Source organism: Malaclemys terrapin, chromosome 1 (genome assembly GCF_027887155.1).
Source record: "Malaclemys terrapin pileata isolate rMalTer1 chromosome 1, rMalTer1.hap1, whole genome shotgun sequence".
NCBI lineage: Eukaryota > Metazoa > Chordata > Testudines > Emydidae > Malaclemys > Malaclemys terrapin.
The window spans coordinates 313205657-313220307 of NC_071505.1; the positions used below are offsets into that span (position 1 = coordinate 313205657).

General features: G+C 39.5%; 1 protein-coding gene across 1 annotated transcript; it reads left to right on the forward strand.

Moving 5' to 3' along the window:
• The first annotated feature begins 3450 nt into the window (after positions 1-3450).
• GJA3 (gap junction protein alpha 3) lies at positions 3451-13650 on the forward strand. Its single transcript, XM_054015481.1, has 2 exons — positions 3451-3501; positions 11493-13650. The coding sequence occupies exon 2, from the start codon at positions 11510-11512 to the stop codon at positions 13028-13030; it is 1521 nt and encodes a 506-aa protein (XP_053871456.1). The 5' UTR covers positions 3451-3501; positions 11493-11509; the 3' UTR covers positions 13031-13650.
• The last annotated feature ends 1001 nt before the right edge of the window (positions 13651-14651 follow it).

A 14651-nucleotide genomic window follows, 5' to 3' on the forward strand; every position in this document is an offset into this window, starting at 1 on the left:
GCATCTCATTGACAGAAGCTGGGAGTGGACGACAGGAGATGGATCACTTGATGATTGCCTGTTCTGTTCATTCCCGCTGAATAAAGCACCTGCCATTGGCCACTGTCATAAGACAGGATACTGGGCTAGATGGACCATTGGTCTGCCCCAGTATGTCTGTTATGTTCTAATACCAATACTATGAACTATTTGAAAAGGGGAAACAGGCAGATGTCCTGCTAAGAGAAAAAGATAACCTACCTCAGTAAACCAACAACCGTCTTTGTGTAAAGGAATTTAGGTTTTAGAATAAAATGCATGTCTCATGGAAGAGAACGAGATTCTCTTCATCAAGATTGATTCAGACAATGGAAACAACACAAAACAAAAATGCAAGTCAAAACAAAAATGCAACTGGGATTTCACATCACAAATGCAAATATTAGGAGAACAATTAAATATCATCCAGAGAAAAACAAAAACAAAACAAATAACACAAATAAACAAACAAACAAAAAACCCCTAGAGATAGGCAATTTTGTGAGAAAGAAATGGAATGACAACATGACTATGATGCTTATAAAAGAAGTACAGCCATAAATCAAGCCAGACAACAGTTCTAAACTAACTAAATTAAGGACCAGGTCCAAAGCTCATTGACACAGAATCAGAGAAATGTAGGGCTGGAAGGTACCTCAAGAAGTCATCAAGTCCAGCCCCCTCAGCTGAGGAAAGACCAAGTAAACCTAAACTATCCCTCACAGATGTTTGTCCAACCTGTTCTTAAAAACCTCTAGTGATGGGGATTCCCCAGCCTCTGTTACTAGCCTATTCCAGAGCTTAACTATGCTTATAATTAGAAAGCATTTCCTAAACCTAAATCTAAATCTCATTTGCTGCAGATTAAGTTCATTACCTCCTGTCCAGCCTTCAGTGGACATGGAGAACAATTGATCACAGTCCTCTTTATAACAACTCTTAACATATCTGAAGACTTATCAGGTCCCCATTCACTCTGCTTTTCTCAAGACTAAATATGCCCGTTTTTAAAAATCTTTCCTCAAAGGTCAGGTTTTCGAAACCTTTTGTCATTTTTGTTACTCTCCTCTGGAATCTCTCAAATTTGTCCACATATTTCCTAAAGAGTGGCACCCAGAATTGGACACATTACTACAGCTGAGAACTCACCGGTGCCAAGTAGAGCGGGACAATTACCTTCTGTGTCTAACAGATGACACTCCTGTTAATAAACCCCAGAATGACATTAGCCTTTTTCACAACTGCTTCACATTTTTGACTCATATTCAATTTGTGATCCACTATAACCCCTTTTCACCAGTACTACCACCTACTTAGTTATTACCCATTTTGTAGTTGTGTGTTTGGTTTTTCCTTCTTAAGTGTTGTATTTTGCACTTTCATCTTGTTGAATTCAGACCAATTCTCTAATTTGTCAAGGTTGTTTGCAATTCTGAGCCTGTCCACTGGGAATCCCTCGACTCCAGTGGATTTTAGCTTAGTTCCTAAAGAAGACTAGCAAGGCTTATGTATGTGGCTCTGATGTAAAGAATAGTTAAATAAAGATGAGGGGGAAGATTTTCAAATGCATATATGGGAACTAGGCATCCATCTCCCAAGAGTGCCTTTGGAAATTTTCCCCCTAAATATTTTTCAGCAGACTTAGACTATCATGCTGCAAACTCACCATTCACTTCTTAGTTGTCTTTAATACAAAAGCAATTGTGTCAGGCTAAGTAAACAGAAAAGTCAAAGAGGTCAGAGACTCAGAAAGGTCTACTAAGACCTTGAGAAATAGGAACAGACAGAATAATTCCAATGTTTTTTTCCTCCAAGGAATATGAGACAAAACAATCAGTAAAATTCTGAAGTCCAGAGTTTACATTTCCATGGCTAAAAACCAAAAAGAACCTAGGAACAAAAAACAGTGAAAACATCATCAGTGTTTCAGCCCAGCAAATAGAAAAAGAAATGAGTGCAAGAAAAGATCTCTACAGATGTGAAGTTAATTCAGTTTCCATGCCTATTGAGTCCTTGGCCCCGCAGTTAGCAATTCCTGGCAGTGCGTAGTTATTATGAAGATGTTTTCTGTTCTGTGGATAAAGGTCTTCTAGGAACTGGACTGGAACCACCAATTCATTTCAGGTTGGCCACCAAACAGCCATTGATGTGGTATCAGAGTAGCAGCTGTGTTAGTCTGTATCCGCAAAAAGAACAGGAGTACTTGTGGCACTTGATGTGGTAGATATTTTGATTGTTGGTCAAATTGAAACCTGTGATATACAGGTGAAAGGCTCTGATGCAGCCACTAACTTATATATAGGTTATGAAAACATACAAATAACTATCCAGTTAAACTAAGTTTGCTCTGGTGTTACTGAGAGTTTTTTAACTTTTTTAATATAAGACCCCGATCTGAGTACTGAAGGCTGATCAGGTGTCCGCATATACTCTTGGAGGTCACTGGGTGGCGCTATTCCTTGCAAAGTATAAATTTTACTATTGAATAGATGTTGGTGACCGTGAATTTTTAAAAACACGTTCCTCCCGAAATATTATGATTACTAAAGTACCTCCATATTCCCTCCAAGATATGAAGTTATCGAAATAACCATGTAGTTGTTTATTTGCAAGGGACCGGGGAGAGCAAATATAAGCACTCAGTCCTTGGAAGGCATGCTTAGGCAACTGGACAACGATTACATGCTACAAAGGAAAGCTAAGAAACAAAATGTGAGGCCCCCTGCAATTGACACTTACTTGGAGATGAGGAGGCAGTAGCTATGGGAATGTGCAGACCTGGGCTTTAAACTCACCTGACTGCCTCAATGGAACTGCACCTGAGATAAAAGAAGTCCCCAAAACAGCTGTATGGCCTCTCCAAGAGGAGAAAGCCAGCGAGCTGGTTTGTGCCGGGCAGGGTCCCGTTCGGAATGGCCCTGATCTTTGAAGGATGATCATTCCCCCTGCGTTATGGCCGCTGAAAAAGCGCCAGACCCAGCAACTCGGGAGCCATTCGCCTGCTTTTCGCAGCCCCAGGGCCGAGCTTTGGAAGGAGCAGGGGCGTGGCGTCTGTCCAGCAGGTTGCTAACTTGATGGGTTCAGCCACGCATGGTCACAAGACATGCCAGCAGAGATGGCTGAAGAGGAGACCCTGGATTCGTTGGGATTCAAACCTTAAATTTCATCAAACTTTCCCACGTCCCGCTGAGGGTGGTGGTGGTTTTACCACCTTTCTGCCTTTTATTGATTGCCCTCTTGAGAGTGGCCTGAGCTTCCATGTGCCGGGAAGGAGCTTTGTGAGCGACCGAGCTGGGCTGGCGGGGCCAGAGCTGTTTGGTAAGCTGGCAAAGCCGCGGCATGGGGCTTGGGGAAGAGCTGGAGGGCGGGACGGCTGTCCGCTCAGCCTATAGGCGAGTCTGTCTGAAATGCAACTCACTCTCACTATGGCATGGGCAGTCGCGTATTGCACGCGGTAGTTAACTACTTGTGGCATCCCCTCAGGTATGAGTTGGTATGTGTGTGCCCACCCCGTGAGCAGCGTAGGGGCGCCTGGGGCTGGCTGGCGGGCAGCATGTTTGCGATAACCATTTGTTAACCTTTTGTAGCATTTCCGTCAACTATAGAAGTGTTAGAAAGTAACGGTTCTGTGCCCGGGGCCTTGCAGCGGTCTAGGTAACTAACTTTCTAGAGCTTTTTAGTACCCAGGAGAAACTCAGTAGCATCCCCCCCGCCCTTGATTTTATACTTTTTTTTTTAATAATCTGATGAAAATTTTTCCTTTCGGGATTTTTTTTTTAAATGAGCCATGACTCCAGGCTCTCTGGATCCTTCTGCACAGTTTAAGTTTTTACTACTTGACAGCAATGCTACTACCGCAAAGCGTAAGTAACATTGTCCTGCCTGTGTCTGGGTAGTAATAACAAGATGCTTACTAGGTTTATTCACGGTTTTTGTTTCTGCATATTCAGCCTAGGGGGGAAAAACACAAAACGATTTTCTTTTACCATAATCACACGTTGATTTCTGGATTGTTACTATGTTGTTTGGTTTTGCTGCGCGTGATGTGTTTATTTAAAATTGCTCATACAAATATGCTGCCTGTTGATTAGATTTTGTAACATTTCAATGTTGGGTTATGTGTATGTGCTGTAGTAGTAGAAGTACGTATTTACATTATATAGTCTATAGATACACTATATGTGTGTGCATATGTATATAGCAGGGGTCGGCAACCTTTCAGAAGTGGTGTGCCAGGTCTTCATTTATTCACTCTAATTTAAAATGTATTACTGGCCCGTGAAACCTTAACCTTTTTAGAAGGTCTCTTTCTAGAATATATAACTAAACTATTGTTGTATGTACAGTAAATAAGGTTTCAAAATGTTTAAGAAGCTTCATTTAAAATTAAATTAAAATGCAGAGCCCCCTGGACTGTTGGCCAGGACCCGGGCAGTGTGAGTGCCACTGAAAATCAGCTTGCATGCTGCCTTTGGCATCTGTGCTATAGGTTGCCTACCTCTGCTATATAGCACAGACGTATAGTTCCATCTGTGTGATTGTTCCTCACTGAAGATGTGATTAGGCCGAGATTTACTTTTGAATATAAATAAACTCTAAAAATGTATCCATCCTGTACGTCTCTGAATACATGCAAAGGTCAATTCAGAGAGCTGGCACAGAGAGATGCCAGTGCAACTGTGCACCAGAATGGTGTTGCAATTGTCTTTATTGCCTTACAACACAGTGCCAGGCACGGTCTGCCAATCATATTATGAAGTGATGAGGACAAGTAAATATGAAAAGACATAAAAAGAGAAAGGAAGGGAAACTATGTCGTTTTAAAAACGTCGCTCTGTTCAGAATAAGCATCAGTTGACCTGGCACTAATTGCCCTGGCTCAGCAGTTTGCTTCCTGCTGAGATAAGCACCTAACAAGGGTGGTACCCAGAGACCTATAATGCAAGGGGATTCATAAAAAGCATGTGGATATAATGGTAAATTAAGCATTCTTTGGACAATGTTAGAACAATGTTATATACATAATATACTAAGTCATGTTTAATTTTATGTAGCGGTACCGCATCGTTGGTATTATCTCGGGAATGATATTATCGGTTTGTCTTTTATTCTCCCTCCCCTTCATTTTATTTACCAGAGCTATTGCCAAAGTACAGTTAGAAGACTATATTTATTTTGTTAAATCAGTTTAGCACTAAGATACATTTTAGTTCCTTTTTAATCTTGTAGTGGTGGAAAATTCTTCAACCAACTAGTTATTTCTTTTAGCTTCTTAAAAGGCACAACAATATGCGATAAACTAAATGTATCTCAAAAGCCTTCGGCTTTTCTTCTTTCAATTATATCGTAATACCTTGAAGGGCATAAATGTGTTGGGTTTTTTTCCTATGCTGAAATACATTTATTGTAAAAAAAAAAAAAAAAAAAGAAAAGAAAAAACCTATAATGTGAGCATCCATAATAATAGAAAAGATTGAAAGGTACTTTAATACATACCAACCCCTTTGCTTACACGGACAATAATCTTTGGTCTAACCGTTACGAAAAAACTGCAACCAATGAACATTCAATTGTTCAAAATCCCAAAATAAAATACTCGAATAATAATTTTACTTAAATAAAATAATCTTTTGAATTCCCAGAAAGATTAGTGGTTCAATTAGGCAATGCTTGCTAATGCAAGACTTAAATAGTAGGAATTTTTCTTTAGGCAGAACTCTTACTCCCTGAAGAAATCATATAAGATTGAAATGTTACCTGAAATCTTGACAGCATGTACAGCTTATAATAAAATGTAATTGAGAGGAGCAAGCATTGAACTGAATGTTCAGAAAAGATAAAATAGCACGCAGTATAGAATAATAGGCACATGCAAATATTTTCTTCTGGTAAAAATACGTCTGAAAGGGTTTGGAACGTGGTCACCCCCAAAAATTCTCTTTAGCTTCTCTCCGAAATTGTATCAATCACAGTCACTTATCTTCTTTGAAGCCCCCTTCCCACAAACCTTTCACATTCCTCCCAGGGTCTCTGCAAGCCATTAATGAGAATTGTGTGTGTGTGTGGGGGGGGGGGAGCGGTAATGCTTTTAACTCAGAACTCGAATGGGGCTGTACATCCTTCGTAACTTTCTGGATTATGCAGTTTTCAGATCTAGGAGACTGGTACTATATGGGCATCTGACAGATGTGTCTCATACATGCTTCAGCCATTCTAAAAGTAGATTTAGTTTAATTTAAGCTCCAAAAGTGTTTCTGCAGTGGCTTGCTCGCTGCCCATTGTTCTACATCTTTAAAATATAATAATTTGCCAGTAAAACGCTCTGCATTTACAAATAGCAATCTAAAATGGCAATAAAAACATTTTCTGGGTTTTTTCACTGAGAGTGGTGAACAGCACAGATTTGTTTTGCAATTAAACAGAAGGGTGTAGCAGATGCGGATTAATGGGCTACCTTCCTGAGGACCTTCTGCCTTTCTTTTACTCAGGGAAAACTCTCACTGCAGTTAGTGGGAGTTTTGCCTAAGGATGTCAGGAGTAGGCTCAGAACTAGTAAAACATATAAGGTAATAACAAGGGCAGGTGAATGACAAACCTTTACAAATATAATAGATCCAAACTTTGTAGTATTCCTTCTGTATGCAACTGATGTACTGTTCTCATAAAGGATTTAATATTAAAACCTTAACATTTTCAATGAGTTTGCAAGGTGAATTTAAAGGAAATATTGTGTTTACAACCCCTCCCCAAGAAAGGAAGAAAGTTTGGTTCAAAAACATTTGTTCTTTGTGTACAATTTATAGCCATTTCTTTCCAGCTAAACTGAAAAGTGTATTGACTCTCTCTTTTTCAGTTTAACTTGAAGACATCTGATCATAAATATAATAAAGATGATAGGAAAAATTCTTAATATTGTGACACACTTGGAACCTTGTGTAATGTTATATCTGTGAAATGCTATATTCAACCAATGGTTAAAACTATAATGGATAGTGACTGAGGTATCTGGTAATTTAACTAAAAATGAGATGTTAACAATTTCATTTTTCAAAGTTCTTTTCCCATTTACATGCCATTTTCTCTCAAACACATGTATAGAGAGATCAATGTAACAATCTAAAACAAATAGGAGATAAAGATAACAAAAAAAGATATAACTAGGAATAATAGAATGAAAGGAAATTTAGATTTTATTTCAGGAAAATTCCTGACCATGACATCTATTAGGTTTCAAAGTAATCTTCCACAGGATGTTGTAGAAGCCTCATCTTTTGATATATTTAAAATGCGATTTGACAAAGTATTACATATACACCCATTCTCTCTTTTTGGGGACAATCCTGAATTGTCAGGGAATAATGGACTCATGGTTGTTTAATGTTTCTAATTTCAAAGACCCTTATCAATTTTAAAGATGTTTCCATTGAAAGTGATGAGGAATTTTGCTCAATCATGGATGTAGCAATATAACCCTAGACTAATATATTTAATTAACTAAATGCTTCTGGTGATATAACATGAGGATAAAATTTTGAGATTCTACAATTTATATTAGTCATACTCCTTCACACACAATTTATGTGATGTGTTGTCATGACATCTTCAAAAAGTATGGCTAGAAGTGATAACTGTCAATGAGTTATCTTTTCTCTCCTAAATAATAAATGTGATAAGAGATCAGTCATCATAATTATAAGGCCCTACTTGAATCAAGGGATGATGATCTTCAAATAATTGCAGCTGAGTTGCGCACAAGACATGGAAAAAGCTCTGAAAAATAATAATGGACCTTTATTAATAGCAGTAATTTGGAAAAGCCAGAGAAGACCAATTGTTTAAGAAAAATTTGCTGGAAAAATATAAGCACTCAAGTATTATGTTATGCCTGCTAATTTTATTGAGAACCAGATATATTGCTGCAACTATATTACATTAGTTTAAAAAAAAGTGACTGGTACAATATAAAATTCAGAAGACTAAAAGTCTTAAAACAACTGCTGTAGAAATCGAGTCCAGTAACTTTAGCCTTTTACATTTTACAAGCACTGAATGTTAGTGCAGTACTAATTGCATACTCTAAATGTACACAAAATCATCGACCGTGCAAAATAAGCTAATTAAAATCAAAATTGCAGTGGAAGCCTAACATTGCAGGATCCGCAATCTCACAAATGAATTAGGGCCATATATATGTATATAAAAATTTTCTCTTTCTCTCTCACTTTACACACACGCACCCACCCACCCAGCTACTCACACACACATATACTTGATCGCATACCATTTTGTAGTACCGAAACTTGTTTCTCGGACAGCCATGATGTTTGGACAGTGTAAGGATGGAATTTTCTGAATATTTTTAAACTGTTATGGCCAAGTTCTTCTCTCTTTATTCATGCAATTGCTTCCATTAGACTAAATATATATTACCATCCCATTGATTTTTAAGCAGAACTCCATATTTTTCAATGGCATGATATGGCCCAAAGGAATTACTGTTGAGACCTTTGCAGTTATTGTTTCACCAGTATTTTACTAGCATGTTATCTTACTCTGCTCAGAGCAGGTCGAGATAACCAGTAGCAAAGATGTGTGTCTCCACCACCATTGCTATCACTGACAAAGCTACACAGACAAAGCTAGGACACTGATGGGAGATTTAGGGTCTGATTTGCAGGGGTGATGAGTGACCCCAAGTCAATTAGAGATGCCAATGTGCAGCACCTTTGGAAATCAGGCTTTTAACGCGTTTTTATTTCTGTAATATATACACATTATGGAGGCACTGGTTACGGCTGCATAGTTAAGACTGAATTGAGTTTTACACTTTAAACATAACAAAGCAGTTGAATACCTGCTTTAAGATTATTCTGTATCCTCCTCACACTTACAGCACTTTTTCTTTGAGTACTGAATACATTTTCTGATAACATACACAGAAATCCATTAATTAGTTTATGCGTTAGAATTAATTTTTAAAGGTGTCCTTTAAGAAATTTAGCATTCTGTCAGACCATTTTTTGTCCCCAATAATCTCAATCCAGGCATTGTCTATCTTAAAAAAAAATGTTTAATAACACTGATACAATAGGAAAGTATAGAAAATAAATTGTTTAGGATTAGTGGTAATTTCCCCCTGTACTCTGTGTTGGTGAAAAAGAAACTTTCATCTGAGACTGACTGAATAATATAATTCTCCTTCAGAGAAACTCACTAAAAAAAAGCCTACTTTCAAAATGGCCACCACTTCTTATTGTTCTGGACAGGATTGAGACTACAAGTGGCCCTTAGCAAAGATGGCCATCACTCCCATTCACCGGGTCTTCACAGTTCTCTTTTCTGCTTCCTGACAGCATAGGGGCCATCAACTTTCATTGGGATAGCTTGGTATCACTTTTATTGGGATTAATGGGAGGCAGTGGCCGTCTTTAGTCTGTGGACTCAGACTCATTGAGAACACTGGGTGATGGAAACCATTTTAAAACAGGGTAATTCTGAGTGAGTTTCTGTAAAGGAGAAGATTTAAGGAGCCAGCCTCTGCTGATGGAGAAACACAGGAATAAAATGACCCAGCTTCTGCTGATGGAGAAACATAGGAATAAAATGACCCATCATCCTAAATACTGATCTTCCAAAACTATCTATTTCACTAGGTTTACTCAACAGAGAGAGCAGGGAAGGGAAATTTTGTGTGTGCGCACAGAGGAATGTGAAATACAGGAAGAAGGAGGTAACCTGATTTAAGGTTGATATTTCTAATGATTTGAAAATATGTACTATCAAACTAATTTTACTGTTCACATATAACCATTTTAATAATTAATAAACCTCTTAGATAAAATACATGAAAATGGAGCTATTATTCGGAGTACATTAATTTAGCACAAAAATTTACAAGGTTAATTATCTTCCCAAAAATTAACACTCCCCTTAGTTAAAAAATAGCCTCAAAACAAGTATTATAAACCCAGGAAATTCAAAGCTAAGATTAAATTTAGAAGAAATGTAAACATGTTAAAGTACAGAAATGTACTGTTAAGATACTCAAATACCCTTAGTTCTGCCTTGAAAGAAATTTTTTTTTTAATCGAATGTGTCTTTAAAAAAAATCAGTTTAGTTTAATCACATCATGCATAGTATCACTATTACTAATAATGCTGTATTCGAAAAAGAGCTTGATAAGCTAAAAAGGTTAGTGAAAAAATTGTTAGCACTCTAAGGTTTTCTTAAACTATAAAATAATAACTGCACATTGTTACTAATGTGTATGAAAGAATAATATCCTGAAAAACCAAGCACTTAATTTCTTTGTATTAAAATAGATAGCATCGTAATTGGAATTGCATATCTAAAATTGAACATACTGTATTTTAACTGAATATCTGAAAGATATAGTAGAATATATAATATAGTACAATTCATAAACATGGTTTTTGAGGGGAGGAAAGGGGAATGAGATATTTTCATTTCTGAAAAAAAACAATGGTCTAAATAGAATCAGAAATAGAATGTAATTTAACTAACAAGTATTTACTTGCACTACTGCATTCCTTACAGAAAACCAAGTGGTGCATTTTACATATGGTTACAATGCATTCAAGAAAATCAGTTCCTGCAATGAAACAAGATGTTAATGTCTAGATAATTGTGTACAGAAGCTGTTAGACATGGTACAGTTTATCATGAAGACTGTTACACATATTTTGAAAAAACAGTGCTTTGCAAAATATTGGACACTACAGCTACAAATCCCTGTAAACTAAATACAGGCTGTCCTCGGACTTACAACACAATTGGTTCCTTACAATTCCGTCGTAAGTCGGAACTGCAATCTACTCCATTGCGAGACCGAGCATTGTAAACTCAACAAGGAGTCTGGTGGCACCTTAAAGACTAACAGATTTATTTGGGCATAAGCTTTCGTGAGTAAAAACCTCACTTCTTCGGATGCATAGAGTGAAAGTTACAGATGCAGGCATTATATACTGACACATGGAGAGCAGGGAGTTACTTCACAAGTGGAGAACCAGTGTTTTGTTCATTGTTATTGAACAAAAAAACTTCAGAAACAGACTTCAAAGAGAAACAGCAGAACTAAAATTCATTTGCAAATTCAACACCATTAATCTGGGCTTGAATAGGGACTGGGAGTGGCTGGCTCACTACAGAAGCAGCTTTTCCTCTCCTGGAATTGACACCTCCTCATCTATTATTGGGAGTGGACTACATCCACCCTGATTGAATTGGCCCTGTCAACACTGGTTCATTTTACACAGGTCTATGCAATTCTAAACACACACACATATACATGCAATATTCTGTAACAGAAAATATACTCCCCAATATATATAGATATTTTAATACATGTCATATGACATGAAACATAATTAGTCAAGTATTTATTTGGGGATTTATATAATTATCTACTTCTCTATTTTCTTTTAATAACACTGCTATAATGTTCTTATTGTAGGTTAGAGATCTGAAACAATGGGTGACTGGAGCTTTCTGGGGAGACTATTAGAGAATGCACAAGAGCACTCCACGGTTATTGGCAAAGTTTGGCTGACGGTACTATTTATCTTCAGGATCCTGGTGCTGGGGGCTGCTGCTGAGGAAGTCTGGGGAGATGAACAATCGGACTTTACATGCAACACCCAGCAACCTGGTTGCGAAAATGTCTGCTATGACAAAGCCTTCCCCATTTCCCACATCCGCTTCTGGGTGCTGCAGATCATCTTTGTCTCTATGCCAACCCTCATCTACCTGGGCCATGTGCTGCACATTGTGCGCATGAAGGAGAAGAAGAAAGAGGAAGAGCTAAAAAAGAAGGGAAGCAGCAGGGACAGCAACCACCAGGGGGGAGCAGCAGCAGCAGGTGGCCGAGGGAGTAGCAACAACAGCAGCACCAATAAGGAGCCACCCCCAAAGAAGGAGAAGCCACCAATCCGTGATGAGCGGGGTAAAATACGCATCAGTGGTGCCTTGCTCCGCACCTATGTCTTCAATATCATTTTCAAAACTCTGTTTGAGATAGGCTTCATTGTGGGCCAGTATTTCCTGTATGGCTTTGAGCTGAAGCCACTCTATCGTTGCAGCCGTTGGCCTTGCCCGAACATTGTGGACTGCTTCATTTCACGGCCCACTGAGAAGACCATTTTCATCATCTTCATGCTGGTGGTGGCATGTGTCTCGCTGCTGCTCAACATGCTTGAGATGTACCACCTTGGATGGAAGAAGCTCAAGCAAGGCGTGACCAACCAATACCGCCCTGATCCACTCCCCCTTGCACCAGCTACCATTGCAAGGGACTCCAAACCTGTTACTCTGCCATTGCCATCTCCGGCAGTGTTCCCTACTGTCCCGCCTGCTCTGCCGGATTCCCGTGCCATCACTCCGCTGCTCTCTTCACGGACTGTGCCGCCTTACTATGCTGAAGCCACTGCTAGGGCACAGCCAGCCACCACAACTTCCCTGGCTGGCTACTCCGGGGCTCCTCCATTTTCTGAGGAGCGACACAATACTGCCACTCCCATTCCAACCTCCATCCCAATCCCAACTCTATCCCCCATCCCAACACCTATGCAAGCCATCACCCCCTACTTCAATGGCAGCAGCCAGGCCTTAGCTGCCGAGCAGAACTGGACCAATCTGGCAGTCAAGCAGCAGAGGAAGCCACCAGCCTCCAGCTCAGCTGCCTCCTCTCCCCCCAGCAGCATCGGACAACAATCGCCAAAGCAAGAGGTGGCCAGTGAGCAGCCGCTGCCATCGCCACCTCTTTTGCCACCTGTAGCAGCAGTCAATAGCAGCAGCAGCACCAGCCTGAGCAGAGGAAGCAGCAGCAAGTGGGATGTAGAAGGTGAAGAGGAGGCCACAAAGGAGTGTCCAGTGTCAGCTGCCTGCACTACAGTAGAAATGCATGAGCCGCCACTGCTCATAGACACACGGCGCTTAAGCAGGGCTAGTAAGTCAAGCAGCAGTAGAGCCAGGTCAGATGACTTAGCTGTGTAACATGGTCCCTAGCACTGGGAGAAGCAAATGATGAAAGCAAAGTGTGATGGGGAGCTGCATGGGGAGGAGGCCATGCCCCAGTACAGGGGGTGAGGGAGGCCGGGGTTCCAAACTTTGAAGCTTGCTGTTCTTGCACTCTGTGAGTTGTAGTGGGGATAAATATCTACATTTTCTAGTAGGTCAGGGGTGGCCAAAGTGCAGCCCGTGGACCAAGGGACCAATCCCTCTGTCATTGACATCAATGACAAACATCCCAATGGCAGCCATATGGAGGGCTTGCACAGATGACAGGTGGTGGCACTGGCAGTGGTGGCAGCTAGCCATGTGCCTTCATAGGGAAGCTCTTCCAAGAACAATGTTAATACTCTTAGCCCTCACCTTCACTTCCACTCATCTTATATAAGCACTTCATGAGCAGAGGCCTTGACTTCTTTCCTTCCTCTGAAACCCCATGCACACCTGTTTAACCACCTCCTTGAAAATGAGGATGGCATATTGCCTGCTGGCACCTGTCATCTCTGTGGACCAATCTGCTATATTAAACATCAGGGTGACAACATTCTCTTCCATTTAATGCAAAGTAGGGCAGCCTTTGCACTCATGGCAAATTGCCAATGCGACCCTGTTGGCTGGGCAAAGTTTGGATAACCCCTGTAGTAGCTTTTATCATTCTGAGCTTCATCTTTGTATTATTATAATAATTTTTTTACTCTTGACCTATAAGGAAATGTCCAGTTTGATCTTCTGTCCGGTGTTTGCCAACTGCAACCACACAATTTTTTTAAACCCATGTATTCCTTTGAATATGTTTGGTTATATTTTGAGATGACTTCTGAAATTGCTTAGAGGAGGACAGGAAACTAAACCACACACCTCATAAAATATTACACAGAATAATTGTAATCCAGAAAGAAAGGATTATGGTTTCAGTACACTATGACCCCTTATGTTGCTCATGAACCAAACAGTAGGTTAAAGTATGGTACTGCATTTTAGACTATTAGATACATGCTTTTATCAGCTTAAGGTAGTTGGAAAAATGCTTAATAGAAGTAAAACTAGAGTGCATACCTTTAAAGTATTTGAGCAGTTTTAGAATAAATTTTAATCTGTAGATTTAAATTACTTGACAGTGTACTTATACATTTTAGTTTGATCTTTGATCTCACAGGAAAAATTAAGGGGAAACCAAAGTAAAGTCCAAAGCAATATTGTTTCCTGCTGTGTTTTGTAAGTGATTAGCCCTGTCCTACAACAATCTGTAATGTCTTACAAACCAATAAACAGCAGACATAGAATATACTGTACAGCAAAAAAGGTGACTAAAATATCATGGCAACATTTTAGGGGCCTCAGGGCCTATTCTGATTCCACAGAAGTCAAGGGCAGAATTCCTGTTGACTTCCATAGGAGCAGGATTGGGCCAAGATTCTCATCTTGAAGTCGTTATTCAATCAAAACTCCATTGGAAGTCAAATGAAGTTTTGGGTGCAACAAGGAATGTAGGATTGGGCCCATTTCCCTTAAAACTGTGAAGAAAAGTGATGGGTATTTTTCTAAGGAGTCAGCTTTCCTTAAAAGAGACTCCATCTTTCATTCCCATTGTAACAAATACCCTCAT